The sequence below is a fragment of the Vipera ursinii genome (assembly GCF_947247035.1).
Source record: "Vipera ursinii genome assembly, chromosome: 2".
Taxonomy (NCBI): domain Eukaryota; kingdom Metazoa; phylum Chordata; class Lepidosauria; order Squamata; family Viperidae; genus Vipera; species Vipera ursinii.
In genome coordinates, this window is record NC_139513.1 from 161,310,218 (window position 1) to 161,334,321 (window position 24,104).

The window sequence follows — 24,104 nt, forward strand, 5'->3', positions numbered from 1 at the left end:
CAACTGCAGTGGTTCACTTAATAATTGTGTGGCAAGAGCGGTCTTAAAATGGGGGCAAGACTCGCCTAACAACTGTCTCACTTAGCGACAGAAAGTTTGGGCTCACTTGTGGTCATAAGTCGAGAACCCCCTGTACTTCTGACAGTTGGCCTCCTTGGTTTTATTTTGTGATTTATTTACAACCATTTGGCTCAGGTGTTGTTCAGCATTTTATTTTGGATTTATAAAGTGCTTGTCCTCACTTCTTTTTAAAGGTTAAGATCAATTCAGAAAGGTAATGTTGTGAGTAACAGAAGTGGTTGAGCCACTTAGTACTCCGCATAGCCATGCCTTGAGAAAGCGAGGAGGAGGAGGAACAGAAACTTAATGGCTGACGTAAAGTCTAGGGCTCATTGCTTCACTAAGCTTAGATAAAGTGATAGGGAATGAAACTGCTTTGCGGCTGACGTAAAAGCACTCAGCTATTGCTTGGTACAACTTTGCTTTGGAAATGAGGGATAGAAATTTGCTTTGACTGACATAGGAGCTGGCTGATCAGCAATGTGCACATATAGCTTCTGCTTTTAAGCAAGATTTAAAAAAAATCCTCTTGAACATAGTTCTGGGGAAAAGCTGGACTTTTGCCCCATTTGTGGTCGGCGTGTTTCCACTGAGAGCTCACCGTCAATTAAGTAAGCTGTGGGTATTGGAAATCAAATCCCAAACATTCACATTATAAACAGTTGCCAGCTTCTTCCATTATAAGAAGCTCTTTGCTAGTTCTGGAAGAATAAATAAATAGATAGCTAGCAGACTGAGCCCCAGTGATGAAGAACAAATCATCCTGGGGATTAGGTTAGCATTCCAATCTGCAAGAAGTAATTGAAAGCCGGTTAACTCAAAACAGAGCAGGCCCTCAAATAAGCAGACAAGTGTGGTTAACAATACAAGATCCTCTTCACTAGGATTCTTGGGAACGAAGGATCTTATAAATTTTGTCTTTAAAATTCTTTGAAGTAATTATTATAATCACCACCACAAAACCTTGTTTAACCAACGTCTCAGAGTGTTACAATAAGTGCTTTGTCAACTCTGCTAGGATACATTTCTTCCAGGTAAGTTCCACTGACAGGAAAGAGGTCCTAGTGACTCTGTCCATCACCACCTTTGTTGTACTTTGTGCAGTGCTGAACTATCCATAGATTAATTACACTGACCCTTTATTGTGAACCCTAATTAGTTCATAGGTGTGAATCTGGATTTCATATTTAAATGAAGATGTTTTTGTATTTAGAAAATGTCAAAGGAATCTTTCTCTTCTGAATCGCGGTCTTTTAAGTACTTCAGCACAGGTAATCCTTGGTTAATGACCATTCATTCAGCTGTTTGAAATTACAATGGCACTGAATGAGGAGACTTTAGGCTGGCCCATAAAAGTTGTGGCTGTCACAGGAGCATAATTCAGGCATTCAGCGACCGACTCACAATGCAGTGTCCCACAATTCTGATTTGTGGCCTTCACTGCCAGCTTCCAACAAGCAGAATCAATAAGGAAGCCAACGGAAGGCCACAAATAGCTATCACATGAAATCACACCTAACAAGCCGCAGTAGGCTTTGCTGTCATAAATGGGTGATGTCAAGCTTTATGTCCACCTCACTTAGCGATGCAGTTCCCAGTCCAATTACTATCACTGAGGATTACCTGTAAATTGGTCTATAAGTCCTTCAGGAAAAGCTGAAATGTGAAGAGGCGTTGAGATACCTTCCAAAATAAACCAGACTACCATCAGAAACAGCAGCGCTCAATCCCTGTTAAATGGTATCTTCTTTCTTTTAAATGTTGATCATTATGTTGGAGTTAATTAGTATTTCCAGAGCTTCCCTAAATGGTAATTACAGCCTAGCAACTGTTTCAGCAAAGAACAGAGCCTAACCTGATTAGTGCATCAACAGAGCTGATGATGGGGCCCTGGGTGATCAAGGCATTGCAGAATACCAGGATGGACTTGTAGTATGTTCCCACTAAAGGACTTTCTGCCCCTTCTCCCTATTCATCAAGCTATGGATTTTTAGAAAAAGACAGTCCATTAGGTTTGAAGTCTCTTGGGTGACTCAGACTTTGATTGTTTTTTTGCCAAAAAAATAATAATAAATCCCCTTGCTCTCAATAAAACTATTAAAAATTGAAATTAGTTTCCCACCTATCTTTATTTTAATACCTAAAACCAGGAATTCTTTGACTTGTCCAGAGATTAAAATTATAAATGAGGTCAGAAGTGAGATGTTACCATATTAGCATCGGGACAAAATTGCAAGAGGGTCTTGATTTCTGTGCATTTTTAGTTTCTATTCTTAACTGTTAATATAGCCAAAATTTATGAGGTGTGGTGCATAACTATAGCCTATATCTAAATAAAAGATAGCAGATATACCGTATATACTTGAATATAAGCCGACTCGAATATAAGCCGAGACCCCTAATTTTACCCCCAAAAAATGGAAAAAGTTGGTGACTCGAGTATAAGCCGAGGCTGGGAAATGCAGCAGCTCACCTTATGCTCCTCTCCAGAGATCTTCCCTCAGCAGCGGCCGGCAAAGTAGCTCGCACGCGAAACAAGCCCGGCAGAGGAGCCGGAGCGGCGAGCAGAGGCGCCCGGCCCAGATCCTGCAAGGCCCGGCCGAGACGCGCCCCCAGCAGCGGAGCTGCTCCGGCTCCTCTGCCGGGCTTGTTTTGCATGTGAGCTACTTTGCCTGACGCTGAGAAGACCCGCTTGGGCACTCGGGTTGGTGTCAGTCTCCGCAGGCCCTTCTCGTTTCCAGGAACGTCAAGCGCGCTTGGCTCTCCACCCCCACGGCAGGGCAGGGCAGGGCAGAGACTTGCTCGCCCTTCTGACGGCCCTGAAGAGAAACGAAGGGCTTGCAAACTCCCCGCGAGAAGCTGGGCGAAGCGCGCGGCTGGGCGAGTGTGTGCCTGCGCGCGTATTTACGAAAGAAACGCTCCGAGAGTTCTTCTTTCTCCGCCCCCTTGGGGGGAACTCTAGCGACTGCTGTAGCCGCGCTTCTCTTCTCGGCTCCGAAAATAGGGATTTCTACTCTCTCTCTCTCTCTCTCTCCCCTCCCCACCCCGCATTCTCCTGCCTCTTCGATTGCGACAATAAAAGGGCGAAGGGTGCGCTGGTTTCTTCCTCCTTCCTCCCCCCCTCCCCTCCCCTCCCCGATTGTCAGGTGAGGCAGCTGGAGGTCTGGCCGGGAGATTGTAGCCGTTTTGAAACGCCGCGTCTTGAAACGCCCGATCAGCTGATTTTCGGGTGGAAGAGCCGCGGCTTGAATCTGTTTGCATCTGCCTGAATTAGACCGAAACGGCCTGAATTTGACCAGAGTTGCTTTGTAATGGCTGGAGGAACTGCAGAGGAGGTCTTGCCGGGAGATTGTGGCCGTTTTGAAACGCCGCGGCTTGAAACGCCCGATCAGCTGATTTTCGGGGCGGAAAGAGCCACGGCTTGAATCTGCTTGTATTTGTTTGAACTTAACCAGAAACGGCTCGTAATGGCTGGAGGAACTGCGGAGGGAGTGAATGCTCCAGCCTGGAATATTTGGAAAGGCTGGGGGAACCGGATGAACTGCAGCTTAAGCGACTGTTGCCGGAGGAGCCATGGCTTGAAACGCCCCAGTTTTGGGGCAGCGTTTGCTTGTTCCCTCCCTCCCTCCCTCCCTCCCTCCCCTTTCCCTCCTCTCTAAATCCTTCCTTCCTTCCTTCCTTCCTTCCTTCCTTCCTTCCTTCCTTCCTCCCTCCCTCCCTCCCCTTTCCCTCCTCTCTAAATCCTTCCTTCCTTCCTTCCTTCCTTCCTTCCTCCCTCCCTCCCTCCCTCCCCTTTCCCTCCTCTCTAAATCCTTCCTTCCTTCCTTCCTTCCTTCCTTCCTTCCTTCCTTCCTTCCTTCCTTCCTTCCTTCCTTCCTTCCTTCCTTCCCCAGCCCTAATCCGGAAAGTGGAAGGAAAGAAGAGTAAAGGCTGGGCGGAGGAGGAGGGGAAGTTTAAAAAGGGGGCGGCGTTCCCTTTAAAAAGCCGCCCGCCACGCCGCGCTCCCTCGCAGCACTCGCGGCGGCTGGCTTTTTGGCTCCCGGTCTCCCCCAGGCTTCCCGGCTGTGATTGGCGAGCGAGCCTCCCGAGCTCCGGCGGCCGTGACATCAGCAGAAGCGGAGCAAGCAAAAGCGAAGGGGGAAGGAAGTTCACCAGCAGCACCTCGAGCCCGCTCCGAGCGCTGGCGGACGCGGAGCCGAAAGAGAAGCAGCATCTCTGCGCGCCCGGGCTGCTGGGGTGAAGTTGCAGCCGCCCACCAACCAGCCGAGGAGACTCTCGCTTCCCCCCACCCCCCACCCTCCCTACATCCTGAGCCTTCCAGATCTTCGCCTGCCTACTCGCGAGCAGGCATGTTTTCCAGCCAATCCGGGCCTGGGAGCAGGGCGCCGGCGGCACGTCCACTTTCCCCGCACTCTCCGTTCAGACGGCGCCCTTTGAGCCTGGAGTGATGCGGACGTCGGAAAAGGGCGCCGGGCGAAAGCAGCGAAGCGGGATCGCCGCGTGCCCCCCACTCCTCCTCCTCCTCCTCTTCTTCTTCTTCCTCCTCCTGGTCGGCTTGACACCCCCATTTCGGCTGCTTCGCAAACTGCTTCCTCCACCCCACCTCACCCCTCCCCGCAAAAGATGCCGGGGTCGACAGCGTTTTTTCTACCCGGAACAAGCAAACACGCAGGCAACCCTGCACTATTCAGCTCAGTGAAGTCACGCTTGAAACGGCTTGAAACGCCCGATCAGCTGATTTTCGGGGCGGAAAGCGTGCGGTGTTGTTGTGTTTTTTTTCCTCCCCCCGAAAGTGAACGGCAGCTTTCCGTACTAGTGTATTGGCATGTCAAGACACCAGCACAAAGACCAAGGTACAAGCAGCTCTCCTTCAGTCATTATTGAAACATTTGATCAGCCCAACTTCTTATTATTATTATTATTATTATTAAATCTGTTTTTTAACCAAGCGTGACTTCACTGAGCTGAATAGTGCAGGGTTGCCTGCTGGCAGGGGGCGGAGGAACGGAGACCCGGCGACGTTTGGGGAGGTTTGGGCGCCTCCCCAAACGTCGCCGGGTCTCCGTTCCTCCGCCCCCTGCCAGCCTGCTTCTTTCTGCTGTGGAAAGAAGCAGGCAGGCAGGGCACAGAGGAACGGAGACCCGGCGACGTTTGGGGATATTTGGGGAGGCGCCCAAACCTCCCCAAACGTCGCCGGGTCTCCGTTCCTCCGCCCCCTGCCAGCCTGCTTCTTTCCGCTGTGGAAAGAAGCAGGCAGGCAGGGCACAGAGGAACGGAGACCCGGCGACGTTTGGGGATGTTTGGGGAGGCGCCCAAACCTCCCCAAACGTCGCCGGGTCTCCGTTCCTCCGCCCCCTGCCAGCCTGCTTCTTTCCGCTGTGGAAAGAAGCAGGCAGGCAGGGCACAGAGGAACGGAGACCCGGCGACGTTTGGGGATGTTTGGGGAGGCGCCCAAACCTCCCCAAACGTCGCCGGGTCTCCGTTCCTCCGCCCCCTGCCAGCCTGCTTCTTTCCGCTGTGGAAAGAAGCAGGCAGGCAGGGCACAGAGGAACGGAGACCCGGCGACGTTTGGGGATGTTTGGGGAGGCGTCCAAACCTCCCCAAACGTCGCCGGGTCTCCGTTCCTCCGCCCCCTGCCAGCCTGCTTCTTTCCGCTGTGGAAAGAAGCAGGCAGGCAGGGCACAGAGGAACGGAGACCCGGCGACGTTTGGGGATGTTTGGGGAGGCGCCCAAACCTCCCCAAACGTCGCCGGGTCTCCGTTCCTCCGCCCCCTGCCAGCCTGCTTCTTTCCGCTGTGGAAAGAAGCAGGCAGGCAGGGCACAGAGGAACGGAGACCCGGCGACGTTTGGGGATGTTTGGGGAGGCGCCCAAACCTCCCCAAACGTCGCCGGGTCTCCGTTCCTCCGCCCCCTGCCAGCCTGCTTCTTTCCGCTGTGGAAAGAAGCAGGCAGGCAGGGCACAGAGGAACGGAGACCCGGCGACGTTTGGGGATGTTTGGGGAGGCGCCCAAACCTCCCCAAACGTCGCCGGGTCTCCGTTCCTCCGCCCCCTGCCAGCCTGCTTCTTTCCGCTGTGGAAAGAAGCAGGCAGGCAGGGCACAGAGGAACGGAGACCCGGCGACGTTTGGGGAGGTTTGGGGAGGCGCCCAAACCTCCCCAAACGTCGCCGGGTCTCCGTTCCTCCGCCCCCTGCCAGCCTGCTTCTTTCCGCTGTGGAAAGAAGCAGGCAGGCAGGGGGCGGAGGAACGGAGACCCGGCTTCGTTTGGGGAGGTTTGGGGAGGTGCGCGCGCACCTCCCCAAACCTCCCCAAACTTCGGCAGGTCTCCGGACGGCGGCTTGGGAGAGGTGAGCACGATCCCGGAAGCTCCAAAGCCTCGGCCGCGCACAAGTCCTCGGTAAGTTTTTTTGTTGACTGGAGTATAAGCCGAAGTGGAATTTTTCAGCCCAAAAAGTGGGCTGAAAAATTCGGCTTATACTCAAGTATATACGGTATTGGAGGAATGAATTCCCATTTTACCCAATGGAAAGAAAAGGCAACATGCTGAAAATGACTGAGCTAAATCTCCTGCAGGCTCCTTGGAATGAATTTCAGCTACATGGATTTTGCTTTAATAACTCCAGCTACTTAGCAAGTAGTACTAGTGATGACATACAAAGCCCTACATGGCATGGGTCCGGATTACCTACGGGAGCACCTACTGCCAGCGACAACACCCCTCCGTCCTGTGCGCTCCCACAGAGAGGGCCTCCTCAGGGTGCCACCGGTCAGAGAATGCTGGTGGCCCCCAGGGGGAGAGCATTCTCAGTGGGTGCGCCAACCCTCTGGAACTGCTTGCCTACCGAAATCCGGATGGCCCCCGACCTTCGCACCTTCCGGCGCGACTTAAAAACCTACCTGTTCCAGCAGTCCGGCCTGGCCTGATAGCTCTTGGGGTTTCATTTGTTTTTACTATTGTTTAACTGTATACCTACCTTGCTCTGTACACCGCCCCGAGTCCCTCGGGAGAAGGGCGGTATATAAAAACAAACAAACAAATAAATAAATAAATAAATGGTTTCTTTCTCAGAATGGATTATACTTACATGTTACAATAAATTTACTAATACCTAAGGTGGCTAATACATAGTAAAATACTTCTTGAAGAAAGCATTGCCTTTCAGAATCCTAGATCATCCTTCCCCAACTTGAGCATCATTCAGATGTATTGGCCTGAATTCTGAGAATTTCTTAGCCAACATAGACATAGGTGAGAACACTGGGAATGGGAGCCCATATAAACAGAGTGTGCTCAAGGTGGGCAATGCCATCTTAGATAATTACTAGCCCTTCTTCAGACTGTCTGATCTAAGATCTAATCAGGAGTAATAGCAAATGACCTTCAGACTTTCTGGAATCAAATGGATTATTTAGATTGATGGATTCTGGACATTTTCAGGTTGATTAGCTTAATAATGTACAGTTAGTCCTCGACTTAACAATCACAATTGAGTCCAAAATTTCTGTTGCTAAGTGAAACATTTATTAAGTGAGTTTTGCCCCATGTTACAACCTTACTTGCCACAGTTGTTAAGTGAATCACTGCAGTTGTTAATTTAGTAACACAGTTGATCGGTGAATCTGGTTTCCCCATTGACTTTGCTTGTCAGAAGGGCACAAAAGATGATCACATGACCCCCTGGGGACACTGCAACTGTCACAAATATGAACCAGTTGCCAAGCATCTGAATTTTGACTGTCTGGAGGCTGCAATGGTCATAAGTGTGAAAATGGTCGTAAGTCACTTTTTTCAGTAGTATTGTAACTTGGAGCGGTCACTAAATAAGCTGTTGTAAGTCAAAAGATTACCTGTAGTAGGCCATGAGTTAAATAAGTGACAGTGTTTCCTGTGGTTCTGATGGTTTTCTCAATGACACTTGGGATTATCCATTAAGATTTCTTTCTTGAAATGTTATTACAGAACTTGGAGACATCTTTCACCCATTTTTAATTGAGAGAGAAGATCTTGGGTGGTTAGATCACAGAAAGGAATGTTGAAAAATGCTTTTCCCATGAAAGGAATGGTGGATAATGCGAACAATTATTGATGGCTTCTATCCCAACTTATTTTTTTTACAGCCCTAACCAGCTTTGAGGTGGTGATACAATATGGGCTAGCAACTCCTGAAGGACTTGCTGTGGACTGGATTGCTGGCAACATCTACTGGGTGGAGAGCAACCTGGACCAAATTGAGGTGGCTAAGCTAGACGGGACAATGAGGAGCACCTTATTGGCTGGGGATATTGAGCATCCTCGTGCCATTGCCTTAGACCCACGATACGGGTATGACTTTGAATGTAGGCAATGGAGAAATCTATGGGCAGGAATGGATTAAAAAACATGGTGGAAGGTTGGGTACCACTATAACTTGTCCATGTTGGTCTTGTTGAAACACATTAATCTTTTAATCCATTGGCAAACCTCGACCTGCATTTAGCATTTGCATGGGAGGGGGCAGTAAACTAAATGTTCATGAGATATTTGGATCCTTAGGAGGGGCTGGATTTATTCTGGGATTTAATCCCAAAGGGGCAAAACTATAGAATGCTAGTCATGGTCACTGAATTTAGCGTCAAGAATGGCTGGTGTTTTGTTTATAAGCAAGTTTCTATTTCTTAATAGAAAGATGTCCTGGTATTACATTTATTATTTATGTACTCTCCAGTGGAATTTTAAAAGTAAATAGGTGTTCGGGTTCCTTTTACAGTGTATGTCTGCACATTCCTCCAATGCAGAAATTGAATTAGATCTTCTCTGCAGGGAGATCTTGATAGAAATTCCTGCTTTCATAAAAAAATATTACCATTGTAGAGGGATACTCTTTATTCCTCCCTAGCCCTTTCATAAGAGGTAGATGGGATTGATCATAAGCAGACGACTGAAGAGCCCTGGAATATTTTCACATCGCTTTTTTTTAAAAAAAAAAGTATGGAGGAAATTGTGCCACGTAGCACTGTGCATACAGACTTTCTGAACTCTATAGAAATGAGGCATTGCTTTTAAAAGAATAGTCTTACAGGATTTGCCTGTATTCAGGTAAGAACAGCTATGGGGAGTTGCAGAGAGGATTAATATCAAATCACTGTTTAGTGTTTCAAAGAGTGAATGATTTACAGGGAGTATTGCAGTGTTACAGAGACTACTTACATCAGAGGTCTTCAAACGTGGCCCTTTTATGACTTGTGGACTTCAACTCCCAGAATTCCTCAGCCAGCGTGCCTGACTGAGGAATTCTGGGAGTTGAAGTCCACAAGTCACACAAGGGCCACATTTGAAGACCCCTGACTTAAACTATGTTTAAGTATCTTTTTTGACTATTTGTGTGTGTGTCTGTGTGTGTGTGTGTGTCTGTGTGTCTCCCGTCCACTTTCCCCCCCAGGATTCTCTTCTGGACAGACTGGGATGCCAGCCTGCCTCGCATTGAGGCAGCTTCCATGAGCGGCCAGGGCCGACGTGTCATTCACAAGGAAACAGGGTCAGGTGGCTGGCCAAACGGGCTCACAGTGGACTACCTGGAAAAGCGTATCCTGTGGATTGATGCCAGGTATCAATATTTAGGGGCTGAAATTCAGGGCAGAAATTAGTCATTTCCCGTGGTGGGGGAGCGGATTTATATTGGGAAGCCAATTCAGATCCTCTTACAATACTCAGATCTTTCCCTTTGTAAGAATCTAGGTCTGGTATTTTTATTTCCACTGCCTGCTGGCACTTCAAAATCTTCCTCTTGCTGCTACTTCTTCCTTCCTTCCTTCCTTCTGTTAGCCTCAGAGATAACTTTACGTGGTGAAAGATCACATGTTAAATGTAATAATGCCAGTGTAATGCAGTCTACCATAGCTGCAATTGGGAATGGTATCTTAGTCCAAAATATGTTTCCACCACCACCCCACCCACCCCCCAAAAAGATTGAAAGACTGGAAGCATTTTTTTTCCTGCTCTGCTAAAAAGATTTTCTGTCTATTGGGAGTACCTTAGTTGCACTTTGCAGACCTAGTATTTGGCAGTTCCCTCCCTCCCATCCAGGACATAGCACAGAAGCATTGCTTGAGCAGGATCCGTAAGATTATCTGGGACACTGCATATCCTCTTCACAACCTGTTTTCCTTGTTACCTTCTGGGAGGAGGCTTTGTGGTATCCCCAGCAGAACATCCAGATTAAGCCATAGTTTCATTCCATACAGCGTTAAACTTGTGAAATCTCAAGCTTCCTCCTTCTGTTATATATTCAAGATGGACAGTGTTTAATATTTATTTGTTATGTATAAGTAGGGGTGTGGGTCTATACATATGTTGTATATAGGATGTTTAGGTGTGCAACATGTATGTGTTCACTTTGAGAGCGGGCAACTAAATTTCATTTTTGATGTGCACTATTGTGCCCACCTGTTGTGATTCAGGGTCAGCCTGTGGGTTCGGCAGTTGGGTCGGACGACTCAGAGGAGGAGGAGGGGGGTGTTGAAGAGCTTGCTGATGATGGCCTTGAGGCTCCGCAGAGCCCTCAGCCAGGCCCCTCCCACCTGGTCACGACGCAGACCCAGCTGTGTGAGCCTGACAGCGTGGATGAAGATGACCCACAGCTGGCCCTGTTCAAGGACGCCCGACGCAGGAGGCAGTCAATCAGGAGTAAACAGAGGAAGGCAATGGGGCACCTCGGAAGGAGGCAGAGAGAAGCCACGCCCTGGACTGTTTAAAAGGGGAATGCGTGGGAGGGCTGGTTTGCTGAAGGCAACCGCTTGAATAGTCCTGTTTCATAGCTCCTGTTTCATGGTTGGTGTCTTGTTTTGCTGTTTTATGTTAAATTTGGCAGGCTTTATTCCAGCCTCTTGCCGTTTGTAAAGGGGTTGTCCCTGCCTTTTCTGCAGGGCCGTTAGCAGGCTGGTACAGAACACCACCGTAAAAAAAAAATGACAATAAGGTTGTCTTGTCTTGTCTTGTCCTGCCTATTTAATTGAGGGAACAGAGAAGAGAGTCTCCTTTTTCTTGCTGTAATATCCCTTTGAGTCTTTTGTCCCGAGAAGGCTGTAAGAATGCAATAACTTCCTCTTTTCCGTTTCTCATAGTAACTATCTGCATAATTATTATAGTTAACTATATTAATGTAATGAAACCTTAGTAAGTAAGACATTATTTGGCTAGCGTATTAAATACATTTTTTTGCTGTATAAGGAACTAATAAACAAATCATTCTGTTTTATAATAAACCTGGCATGGCTTTAATAGACTCCAGGGCAACATAAAATAGGCATTTGGTCTTACTTTCCTAGAATGATGTATTTCATGCCCGATTGCTTTCTGGAAACAAAAGCCTTTGATCACATTGTATTTTTCCATTCATATGTATCTTGTCCCTTCTGCCCTTTGTCTTTCTTTGCTTCTTTGCTTAACCCTTTCTTTCTTTCTTTCTTTCTTTCTTTCTTTCTTTCTTTCTTTCTTTCTTTCTTTCTTTCTTTCTTTCGTCAAACAAAAATGACAAATTCGAACAAAGAAAGCAAGAAAATTATCTCGTACCAGTGCTACTTGCACCCACCTGTTCCCGTGCAGCTTTTGAACTTGCTTCTCATCTCTCTTCTACCTGCTTCTAGGAATCTTCATGTTGACTTGTCATCTTCTTCCACAGGTCGGATGCAATCTATTCTGCCCTCTATGATGGCACAGGACACATTGAGGTGCTGCGAGGCCACGAGTATCTGTCACATCCCTTTGCTGTCACCTTGTACGGTGGTGAAGTGTACTGGACCGACTGGCGCACAAATACCTTGGCCAAGGCTAACAAGTGGACAGGCCACAATGTCACGGTCGTGCAGCGAACCAACACACAACCCTTTGATTTGCAGGTCTATCACCCCTCTCGCCAGCCTTTAGGTGAGCCACGATAAGGGAAAAGGGGCAGTGGGGCAATGAGGTCAGATTTCAATTTGTGAAGTCAACACGGGCACCAGAAGTTTGTCACAACTGCCCCAGCTACCTACTGCTGTGCTCAAGGTAGCTAGGTCTAGCCCCAGAGACTTTGCATCTAATGAGTACAGGAAGAAACAGTGATCCCCACTGATGTCTAAATGATGGGGCCAGTGGAAGCTGGTTGGGTAAAAGTAGTCTGACTATATCTAATAATGGGTTTTTTCTTTAATTTCGGTTGTTCCTTTCCTTTCTTTTCTTGGTGATGGTAGTCCCAAAGGTGCTTCACTTTCTCCAAAAGGCAGCTGGACTTTCTTGGTTTTTTTTCCTTTGAAAACATTTCGCTTCTCATCCAGAAGCTTCATAATAGAGGCACACATTCTGAATTTAATTACATTGCTCTGTGACAGTACTATCTTGGATCCATTACCACATGGAAATTATTTTTCAAATACCAGTGTCCGATACCCATGTCTTCACCCTCTTGTATCATTTTCTAAATGACTGGCTTTCCTTAGTATGTTTAGTGATAAGCAAGACTGCTGTGCTGCAAGAACATCTAAATTATGAGGATAGGGAGGAGCCCTTTTAAACTAAAGTAATCCCTTCTTTGATAAATTGCAGAGGCCATTCTCATTCAAGTGTGGCCTAGTAGATAATGATCAACCAGGTCACTAAAAATTGGGCAAATGCCTGTTAGCTAATTTGCCTAAATTGGAAGTTTAGAAAGAAAATTATTCTAACAATGATATTATACTTAGCATGGATAGATGGCTGGAGAGGTAAATACGTATATACTCACTCACTCACTCACTCCCTCCAAGGACTTACTTACCAACTTATGTTCTGATGTTACCTTGAAAAGACAACAAGGAATGAATATGCAGTAATTATATCTGTGTACTAAAGCTTCACTGTGTACTAAAGTTATACTATTAAAAATGAGATGAATACACATGAAGATTTTTACACAATATCAAGTGCTTGCACTTAGAGACTCTACTTTCTGATGATTTGGAAATCATCCTGTAGACCAGGGGTCTGCAACCTTGACAACTTTTAAGACTTATGGACTTCAGCTCCCATAGCTGGCTGAGGAATTCTGGGAGTTGAAGTCCACAAGTCTTAAAGGTTGTCAAGGTTGCAGACCTCTGTTGTAGACTGTAGGATTGGCTTTTCCCCTGGTCTGTCTCTCACATTTTCTTTCTTCCCACTCGTACTTTTCGAGGCTGTAGGGCCGGGGTCTCCAAACTTGGCAACTTTTAAGACTTGTAGACTTCAACTCCCAGAATTCCTCAGCCAGCCATGAAATCCACAAGTCTTAAAGTTGCCAAGTTTGGAGACCTTTGCTGTAGGGAAAGCAAAAGTACAACCCCGTGATGCTGGACAAACCAGAAACCTAGTGGCCTTTTTCCTTGGGCTATATATGTCATATGTACCCTGGCCATCCCCACACAGAGCCTATGCCCGTGATGGCGAACCTTTTAGAGACCGAGTGCCCAAACCGCAACCCAAACCCACTTATTTATCGCAAAGTGCCAGGGCAGCATCAGCATTGTGGTGCCCTCAGGGGGTGGTGTGGGGTGTGGCCCACTGGGTGGGCGTGGCCAGGCTGGGCGTGGCCAACTTGATGTTGCTGATGGGGGGGTTGTCTGGTGCTGGGCAGAGATTCAGGGGGTCTCTGGTGGGTGGGGCGGTGGGCAGGAGGCTCGTCCTGCAGGGTGAGGCAGGGGGTAGGGTGGGGGTGCCATTGCTGCAGGGCAAGGTGAGGCGAGGCAGGGGGGGCTGAGCGCACCTCTGCTCGAACTTGCTAGCCGGCTGCTTCGCTAGTGGTGGGTGGGGCTGCTGTTCCGGGCACTGGCGGTAGCCTAATGGGCCTGTGCAAGCTGCTGGTGCAAGCTGAGGGCTCTGAGTGCCGCCTCTGGCACGCATGCCATAGGTTTGCCATCACTGGCCTATGCATTCTGTCCTCTTTAGGACAAAATTGTGAGGAATGTAAACCTTACATGACCTTTTTGTTCTTCTAGCTCCCAATCCTTGTGAGGCCAATGGAGGAAAAGGCCATTGTTCCCACCTCTGTCTCATCAACTACAATGGGACTTACTCCTGTGCTTGCCCACACCTGATGAAGCTGGATAAGGACAATGCCACTTGCTATGGTAAATGGGATCCAGGGTAAATCAGGAGTTCCTCCTGCAAGGATATATAACGTGACACGATAATCCTGCTTTATCGCTCCCTTGCTTTTCTCTTTTACCATTTATTTTAGCTGTCGATACCTCCCAGACTATGTTTGGAATGGTTCACAGGTTTTTAACAAATGAGACTGTGAGAATGTTTGAATAATATACCCATCTCCTCAATCTCTTCATATCAGTTTCTAACAGACTTGACTTTCCATAGTACGTTTAAATAAACAAGACTGGTGTGCTGCAAGATCATCTAAATTATGAAGCTAAGGAGGAGCAGTTTTAAACTAAAGCAATCCCTTCTTTGATAAATTGCATAAATGAAACCCCCAAATGGGTTACTTTCCCATCTCTTCAGGCTTTAAATTTTTATTGATCTATTTATTCTTTTTGCTACATATTTAGAAATAATTCAGTTGAGAGAAAAAAAATTAAACTTGCCCTTAGTCTAAGCTGTGGAAACTTTTATACCCATACTTCCAAGCAAGCAATAACACTGCAAATGGCCCTACAGATAGTCCTCGACATACAGTCATTCATTTAGTGACCATTCAAGGTTACAGGTGCAGTGAAAAACAAGTAACGTATGACCATTTTTCCCCACTTTCAACCGTTGCAGCATCCCCATGGTCATGTGATTAAAATTCAGACGCTTGGCAACTGGCGTGTATTTATGACATTTGTAGAGATCCGGGGTCACGTGATCACCATTTCTAACCTTCTCCAGCCGGCTTCCAAGAAGCAAAGTCAATGGTGGAAGCCAGGTTCACTTAGACTGCATGATTCACTTAACAACTATGGTGATTCACTTAACAACTGTTGCAAAAAAGATCATAACATGGGGGAAAAGTCACCTAATCATTTCCTTGCTTAGTAACTGAAATTTCGCACTCCATTGTGGTCGTAAGTCAAGGACTACCTTGTATTGAGAAACACAATTTATGGAGTTTTGAGAACTGCTGCATTTCTTTTCTCCATTCCATATCCACTGCTGCCTGCTTGATTGGGTAGTGTGGGGGCAAGGTTGGGGAAGAAATGATCAGAAATACAATATCATGAAGCTTGCCAGTACTGTCCTCCTACAGAACTCATGAACACTGAGAAATGTGCATTTCCCCAATGTTGATTTTGTTAAATGTAATTACTATATCTTTCTGCTACTAAAACTACCATTAGAAAGATTAGCCTGAAGATGGCTTTCTGATTTAAGAGCATTGTGTCAGTGTAGCCAATAATCTACGATAATCTTGAATACACAGAAGTAATTAAAATGGGGTATGAGATTTGCTAGCAAAATTGCTACAAATCACGATAGTGAAAGAGGGATGGGATACAGTGGCATTTTGTGCCTCTAATTCGAAAATGACATAATAGATGGGAACTTCTGTGAACCAGAACTGCTGAATAAATACCCTAATAAGAATACCTCCTGTGAGATAAGTATAAATTGGATACCTGCCGGTTAATGCATCTTCCCATTAATGAATAACCCATTTAAGACTCTTGCAGATTTTGGAAAGTCTTTATACTTGCTGAGTCCCGATGGTAGTGTGTTTCCATCACACAGTCTTGCCTTTTCTCCCCATCTCCAGAATTTAAGAAGTTCTTGCTTTATGCACGCCAGATGGAGATCCGAGGTGTGGACATAGACAACCCATATTACAATTACATTAACTCCTTCACTGTGCCTGACATTGACAATGTCACTGTGGTTGACTATGATGCTCTGGAACAACGTATCTACTGGTCAGATGTCCGCACACAAACCATCAAGCGGGCGTTCATCAATGGAACAGGCGTTGAAACAGTTGTTTCTGCAGGTGCGAATTACTTAACAATAGTTATGTTGTCCTTTTTTCCAAAGCTTCCCAGTACTTGTGCTGCTTTTTGACTTGGCTTTTGTTAAATTAAAATAGAATATTTGATGCTGAGCATTTTTAAAAGCATTAGAATATTTAACTTTTAGATTTTATCATAATTCTAACGGGTGCAAAAAACCAAGAGCTTAAGGCATAGAATGGTTTATTACTGCTACCTATGTACAAAAATCTGGTCAAATAATGGTCAAAGCTAAATCGACACTGGATAAGGATCAAAGGAAATTCACAAGGGGCTGGACTTCAGTCTCTTGTGGGAGCTCAAAGATTCCAAACTTAAGACACATTTAACCCCACCCTCTGGCTCAGCCTGCTCTTCTCCTTCACCTACATTTCTTGCAGTTTTTTTTATCATTATTCTACATCAGGGATTAACTACTTTTGCAATCAACAGATATCACTGTAGGATTAATTGAGGCTGCACGAATGCTAACACAAAGACATCTCACAAAACTCCCACCATTTTTCAGTTTTTTTTCTTTCTTGAATTATGGTAGTAAGTGGGCAATATGGCCCCCTATAGCAGCGTACCCTAACTTTCTTGGTATTTTTCTGAATTCACATCTATTCCTATTTATTTATAGCCACCCATCTCAAATCCATGACTTTGGGCAGCTTACAGCAATTAAACAAGTACATTCTCTGTGGTCTTGCAGATTTACCCAACGCCCACGGCCTGGCTGTGGACTGGGTCTCAAGGAACCTTTTCTGGACCAGCTATGATGCCAACAAGAAACAGATTAATGTTGCCCGACTAGATGGCTCCTTTAAGAATGCTGTGATTCAGGGACTGGACAAACCTCATTGTTTGGTGGTTCATCCTCTCAAAGGGTGAGTCTCAGTCAACCAAGAATGCTGAAGCTGTTAAACAATAGAATGGAGTTTCTGAGAAACAGACCAAAAACTTTCATCTTCCTTTAAAATTAATAGCTTTTTAATATTATTTTGGATGAACTCCTGACATCGTAAAGCAAATGTCAGGGACAATTCCAGGGGATAATCAGCCAATGTCGGGAAGTGTATGTGTATGGCATTCAAAGGCGGTTCCTTTGTGTCTGTTTCATAGGAAACTCTACTGGACAGATGGAGACAGCATCAGTGTCGCCAACATGGATGGAAGCAACCACAGTCTTCTCTTCGCAAACCAAAAAGGGCCTGTTGGTATGGAAATCATTTGTGTAGTAGCATCATTGTATAAAGTGACATAAAATTCATGGAAATGGGATAATTTGCAACATTTCCATAATGTTGTCAGTGCAGGTGGACCTACTATCTTGTTTAAACAATCAGAAATGACAGATTCATCCTTCCTCCAATTGGTCTGTTACTTTTTAAGGCCACCAATGGCATTTAGGTACAACGTTCCCTGCATACTTAACTCTTTTGAGTCCATGCTAATATATATATATATATATATATTTTCTTTTCATGTCAGGGCTCTCCATTGACTACAAAGAAAACAAGCTTTACTGGATAAGCTCTGGCAATGGCACCATTAATAGATGCAACTTCGATGGCAGCGGTTTGGAGGTGTTGGAGACTGTGAAGAACCAGCTACGCAAAGCCACAGCATTGGCTATAATGGGTAAGAGACAGTGGGCAATGTATAATTTTTTTCCATGCTGCAATTTGCACGTATTTCTCATTTCTGTGGGCTCGTTTACATAGAAGCTTTTTGTGGCTTATAATAGAGAATGTAGTTCTCATTTCCTAAAGTTTTGCTTCTGTTTCAAAAACATTGTGGTCTTCAGAAATTACTACACTATTTTCCTAAAGGTATCATATCGAGGCTGTGATTTCCATAATTAAATCTCCTTGATAGTTTTCATCATAATACCCAATGGAAAGCATATATATTTAAGATGTGTTGCATTAGTATTCATATAACCTATTTGGGGACTATATTCTTCAATCTATTTTACCATCTGCTAAAAATGTATTTTACAAAGAGTTAAAGTCTTAAAATAAACTGATGCTGTAAAAGTTACATTCCTTTTAGTATCTAAGCACAAAGCAGGATTATTAAAGCTTTTAACAATGCTTTAATATAGCTGTATTTTATAATTGTGTGTGTAGGAGCACATCTTTAATCTTTTCGTTAATTTACATATACAGATATGACTGGTAGATCTTTTCCAGTCTAATACAAGAACCAGGAAATCACCAAGTCATAGCTAATGCTATAGCAAAACTGGGAATATCAGTTTCCTGATACTTACCTATCTTAGTTTAACTAAGTTTACCTGCTGTCTATATATACGCTAAATGAAATACCGTAACCAAAAATTAGATGTGGCATTCCTGGTCCTCAAGATTCTCAGCTCTAGCCAGCATTGCTTAGGCTTAAATTAAAATAAGTGGCTTGCTGATTTCGAACAAAGTTCATCTAGTTCAGTATTTCAAGGATGTAGTGCTTGAATTAATTCTATTTGATTGATAAAAATAAAATGAAAAGCATCTTAATGAAGCATATTTTTAAAATTAATTATTTTTAATATAGGTTAAGAAAATTTCAGCAAGTACTACAGATTACAGTTACTCCTCATTTAATGACCACTCATTCAGCAACCGTTCAAAGTTATAACTGTGCTGAATGAGGGAGACTTACAACCAGTCCTCGTAGTTACGGCTTTCGATACATGATTGCAACTCAGATGCTTGTCAACCTGTTCACAGTTATGAGGTTGCAGCATCCTGAGGTTGTGTGGTTACCTTTTGTGACCTTTACTGCCAGTATGCAACAAACAAAGTCAGTGGCGAAGTCAGTAAGTCATTGCAGGTGACAAGATCATGTGACCGTGGGACGCTGCTACTGCACAAGGTTTGCCTAACAATAACTAGGAGTGTCAGAGCTGCCATCCTAAGTCAGTGCAGTCACACGACATTGCACTTTACAACAGTCATGCTTAGTGACAAAACATTTGAGCCCAATTACCATTGGTAAGTGAGGACTACTGTATGTTAAATATATCTCCCCAAAATATTGCTTTAACCACTCGGACCAACTAATCACAGGTAGTTCTTGGGTTACAACCATTTGTTCAGTGACTGTTCAAAGTTATCATGGTGATGAATGAATGCACTTAAAATAGGTCCTCAAAGTTCTGGCCATTACAGCATCCCTTCAGTCACATACTCACAATCTGCCCACTCGGCACCCAGTTTGCAGTTATGGCATTGCCGCAAGCACAGTGATCATAATTTCCAACATTCTTCCTGCTTCCCACAAGCAAAATCAATGGGGAAGCCAGCAGGAAATCAGAAGTCACAGTCATGTGAGGTTCTGGCTTGACAACCTGTGTTGTCCTCACTTAATGATGGCAACCAGTACTGCCAGGATTGCCATTGCTAAGCAATCCAGTCATGTGACATCGCACTGTATTACCTTGTTGCTTAATAACAGCAATTCCAGTCCAGATGGCTGTCTTAAGCCAAGGAAGACCTGCAACTTTCTTTTGATTAATCAGCTAGAATCTTTGTAATTGACTAAAATCTTTCAACTCTTCTTTTTTTTCCAGTCTTCTGGCCAAGGTATAATTATTCCACAACCCATTCATCTTCCCATCTCAATTTCTGCCCTAAGTCCATACTGATAAAATGGGGACAATAAAGCAGTTGTTTACTGGATTTCTAAAACTGTGTAAAGAATTGCAGTATCAATAATAGTATCTTACGTGTCTGAATTTATTAAGTGGTTGAGCAAACTGTATTCTTTTCAAATTGTGAGTTCCCTCATGGCATGTGTATGCCTCCCCTTTCTCACTTAGGTGATAGGTTGTGGTGGGCTGACCAGGCTTCTGAAAAAATGGGCACCTGCAACAAGAAAGATGGATCGGACGCAGTCGTATTGCGCAACAGCACCACTCTTGTAATGCACATGAAAATCTATGATGAGATCATCCAGCAACAGGGTGAGTGTAGAGGGCTCTTGAAGTACTGATGTCATGCAACTCTGCTTGGTACAAGAGGAGAGACTGAAGAAGTAGGTTGCAAAGAAGCATACTGGAGACTCATGAGGTTCCTAGGTCAGACGGCACAAAAAAGTTTGTGTGAACTTAAGTCCGCACAATCTGTCTGCAAAATCCGAGGAAGTCTAGTTTTGAATTGGTGGTATTTTGACCATTTGGACCAAATGAACCACACTTTTTTAAGGTCATTGTACAACTGCCCATGACCTTGCATGTCCTTGTGGGACGGTGTGTACTTACCCAAAGGTTTGGTTCAAATCTGGTAACATCACCAAATCTTGCAAAACTGTTGGCGGTCTCAAAGGACTCATGACGTTTAGCATTTTCAATTGAAATGCAAGATTTAGTTACCGTGTGAGAAGGTGTTGGCTTTTTAAAGATCAACTGATTTGTTCATTTTGGAGGGAGAGGATGTCATATGGGGAAATTTGAGAAGCGTTCGTGCCTGGAGAAATTTATTTGGCAATTCCTTCTTTGATTTTTGTTTGGCTGTAAATTATCATATACGTGGCCAGTTGACTGCAAAAGAAAATCTGGACTTTGATACTGTGTGGGTCTGGTAATTATGCCCCTTTAACTTCACTGCTATTCTGGTTTCAGGTGTCAACCCTTGCAGTGTGAACAATGGTGAATGCTCACAACTCTGCCTTCCTACATCAGACACTACTCGTTCCTGCATGTGTACAGCTGGCTACAGCCTGAAGAGTGGACAGCAATCCTGTGAAGGTGAACAATTATAAGGGGCAGATTCTGTTTGAATGGGACCTGCAGGCATTGTTCTCCATTCCTGGAAATTGGCTAGTTTGCCTCTATGAATCTTGCAGTGCAGCTCCCTCTGTGGCCTGTGGAATGTTCAGAGTTTCTAATGAGCTTCCCATATATCCATCTATCATGAAATGACCAAGTTGACCTTAATTGTATATGTTCTTAATGGGAAGTTGCAGTCAGTGCTGGCTTTCTTTATCGTCAAGAGATGTGTTTCTAAATATATGTTCTGTCTTCTTCGCACATTCATTTTTCATGTAGACTAGATGAGAAGGAGAAAAACACTGGTGTCACCTAAAATAGATTAAAGTGGGATGGAGCCCTAGGATACGAAGGAGAAAAACTATAGAATTGCAGGACTGAAAATGATAGGATACGACATTTGTTTTTGTGTGCGTGCTATTTTCAGGATATGGCAATTAACCTTTGCACTCATCCAAAGAAAGGCATATTCTAGAAGGGATTTTCGGAAAGCCCATTTGTTTATATATAAGATTCATTTTTCTACTCTCCTTTCTCTGGGAGGCACTCTTAAAAAAAAGCCATGGATGATGATTATGATGATCATAATTTTGGTGGCAGGGAATGTGATACGACACTAGAAAGGAATACCTGTTATCATTGCTAAAAGGCAAAGGTTCCCCCGCACCTGCGTGCTAGTCGTTTCCAACTCTAGGGGCCGGTGCTCATCTCTGTTTCAAAGCCGAAGAGCCAGCACTTGTCCGAGGACGTCTCCATGGTCATGTGGCCGGCATGACTAGACGCCAAAGGTGCACGGAACGCTGTTACCTTCCCACCGTAGTGGTCCCTATTTTCCTACTTGCATTTTTACGTGCTTTCGAACTGCTAGGTTGGCAGAAGCTGGGACGAGTAACAGGCGCTCACTCGTGTTACGCGGCACTCGGGATTAGACCCGCCAAACTGCTGACCTTCTGACCGCGTCCCTTGTTATCATTGCTACTATAATACTATTTGTACAGACCAGCATTGATAGTACAATGTTAATATTTCCTGTTTAGGAATTCCTGGCAGCTGTTTTAGTGCTTCCTTTCAAAGAGAAAACAGGGTTCAGTAAAAAAACAACAAAAAACAACAACCCTTTCCTCCACATTTCAATCAACACTGACTTTGCTTATGTTTTTAAGTAATAATTGGCTGGAGACAATTAGTTGAATTAAATTCTATACATTCACATAGTCCTCAGACCACAGCTAAAATTTATACAGTTAAAAATGAAGGTTTGTAGAACTTTAAGCACGCATCAAGTTTTGTAAAAGCTACAAAACCCCACAAAATCCTGGGCCAATATTTTTGTGGGAATATGGGTGAGGTGGACAGAATGGTACAATTAAGGGGAAAGTGGAATACTTAAATTCTACAAAACTCAAGAGAATCAATTTTGCTTCTTAGAAGTTTATTGAAATATCCCCAAATCCTGGCCCTGCTAACCCTACAGCTTTAAGACAGGATGAAAAATCATAGCAATGATTGAAAACGATTTCTCTGCCAGACTGTAGAGGAAAGCAGACCCTGAAAGTCTAAAAAATAAACACTAAATGCAGAAATTTGCCACAGGCCTTGGTCACTTGGTCACTTCTTGATTATAGTAAAAATTTGTGTGGGTTGTCTTCTCACAGCCACAGCTATTGTAAGGATTGTTGTCGTTAATGAAATATTGCCTATTTCACCTTTTTTCTAGCCTATTGGCAGGAACTGAGGGAGTTATAGAGCAAAAACAACTTGGACAGATCCAAGTTAGGGAAGATTGTTTTACTCTAGAATTCTCCTGTCAGGCTTTTAGGCCAGCTCTGTGGATTGAAATTCTTTTGAGATCAGATGCTGAGATTATTTACATATATAAAGGTTTTCGTTCTATACATACTTCCTGGTACCTCTTTATCCTTCTGATAGACTTTCAAGCTTGTGACTGTTTCCTTTCTCCATGCAGGTGTCGGCTCCTTCCTCCTCTACTCAGTACATGAGGGTATCCGTGGCATCCCATTAGATCCCAATGACAAGTCTGATGCACTGGTGCCAGTCTCTGGGACTTCACTGGCTGTGGGCATTGATTTCCATGCTGGTAGGTGACAAAAACCTGCAATGGGTTAGTCCTCTTGGGATTCTCAGTTGGGGAAGGATAAAAGAACAGCCCACTGAAGAAGGATAGAGAAGCTGCATTGATGGAAGATAGTATGGCTCACGGGGAAATTGAGCTAATTGAATCCTTGGTCTTGATCTTCTGTGAGGAGATGATGGTTAGTTACTTTGATGGGTTGCCAAAGAAACACGGAATATGTATATTGAGGTATCAGAGTATACAGCAGACATGTCAAACACAAGGCCCGGGGGCTGGATGCGGCCCGCGAAGTGGTTTCATGTGGCCCCCGAAGCCATCCTGGAAACAGTGAGGGAACGGCCCCCACTGCCTTGGCCCTGGCCCAGAGACCCTCTTTCTGCCAGAGACCCTCAGATCTGTCCCACTCCTGCCCAGGCCCCCAAAGGCACCCTTGAAGTGAATGATGTAGAGCTGGCCATGCCCACCCAGTAGGCCAGATGCACTCTAGCCACGCCCACCCAGTAGGCCACGCCCACCCATGCCACACCCACCCGGCCCCTTGAGGGCAACCACAATGCTGATGCTGCCCTCAGTGAAATTGAGTTTGACACCCCTGGTATACAGTGTATTCTGCGCTGTTATATTAGAGAAAAATCAGGTAAGGAAATCAGAGCTCAACGTAATCCAATTCATCTCATCTCTGGTTAAAAATGGTCGTCTGCAATTGTACAAGTTATATTTAAGGGATAAACCAAGACCGGCACAGTCTTGAAACCAGTCTCAAGTTATGGTTGATGCCATAACCTCGTTTCCTTAGTGAAGCAGAAGCAGCTGATATGGGCACAAACAGGTCAAGATTAACTTAATGCTCTTTCTCCACTAGCCATTTTTTTCCCATTCAGCTTTGAGCTTCTACTTGGAATCTATTCTGAATCACTATCCAGACTCAGTTTGCTGTGTTACACAGTATATTGCCAAAGTAATGTCAAAAACAGATGTGCCCAAGCTCTGTGCTTCAGAACACATGACAAATGAAATAAATTATTGCATTTTAATAAAGTGGTAAATGTATGCCCCCCCCAAATAATAATAATAATAATAATAATAATAATAATAATAATAATAATGATGATGATAATGATAACAATAATAATATATTATTGTTATTATTTTGTTATTATTATTATTATTATTATTATTATTATTATTATTATTTATTTATTTATTTATTTATTTATTTATTTTGAGAGATAGG

General features: G+C 44.6%; 1 protein-coding gene across 1 annotated transcript in view; it reads left to right on the plus strand.

Moving 5' to 3' along the window:
• The window catches only part of LRP1 (LDL receptor related protein 1), a 321,802-nt gene that overhangs the window by 214,702 nt on the left and 82,996 nt on the right, over window positions 1-24,104 (plus strand). Inside the window, exons 26-36 of the mRNA XM_083357102.1 lie at window positions 8,178-8,382; window positions 9,479-9,643; window positions 11,717-11,961; window positions 14,022-14,153; window positions 15,776-16,003; window positions 16,717-16,891; window positions 17,127-17,221; window positions 17,496-17,645; window positions 19,828-19,977; window positions 20,629-20,754; window positions 22,742-22,873. Of these exons, the coding sequence (XP_083213228.1) occupies window positions 8,178-8,382; window positions 9,479-9,643; window positions 11,717-11,961; window positions 14,022-14,153; window positions 15,776-16,003; window positions 16,717-16,891; window positions 17,127-17,221; window positions 17,496-17,645; window positions 19,828-19,977; window positions 20,629-20,754; window positions 22,742-22,873 (1,803 nt within the window). The remainder of the gene's footprint in view (window positions 1-8,177; window positions 8,383-9,478; window positions 9,644-11,716; window positions 11,962-14,021; window positions 14,154-15,775; window positions 16,004-16,716; window positions 16,892-17,126; window positions 17,222-17,495; window positions 17,646-19,827; window positions 19,978-20,628; window positions 20,755-22,741; window positions 22,874-24,104) is intronic.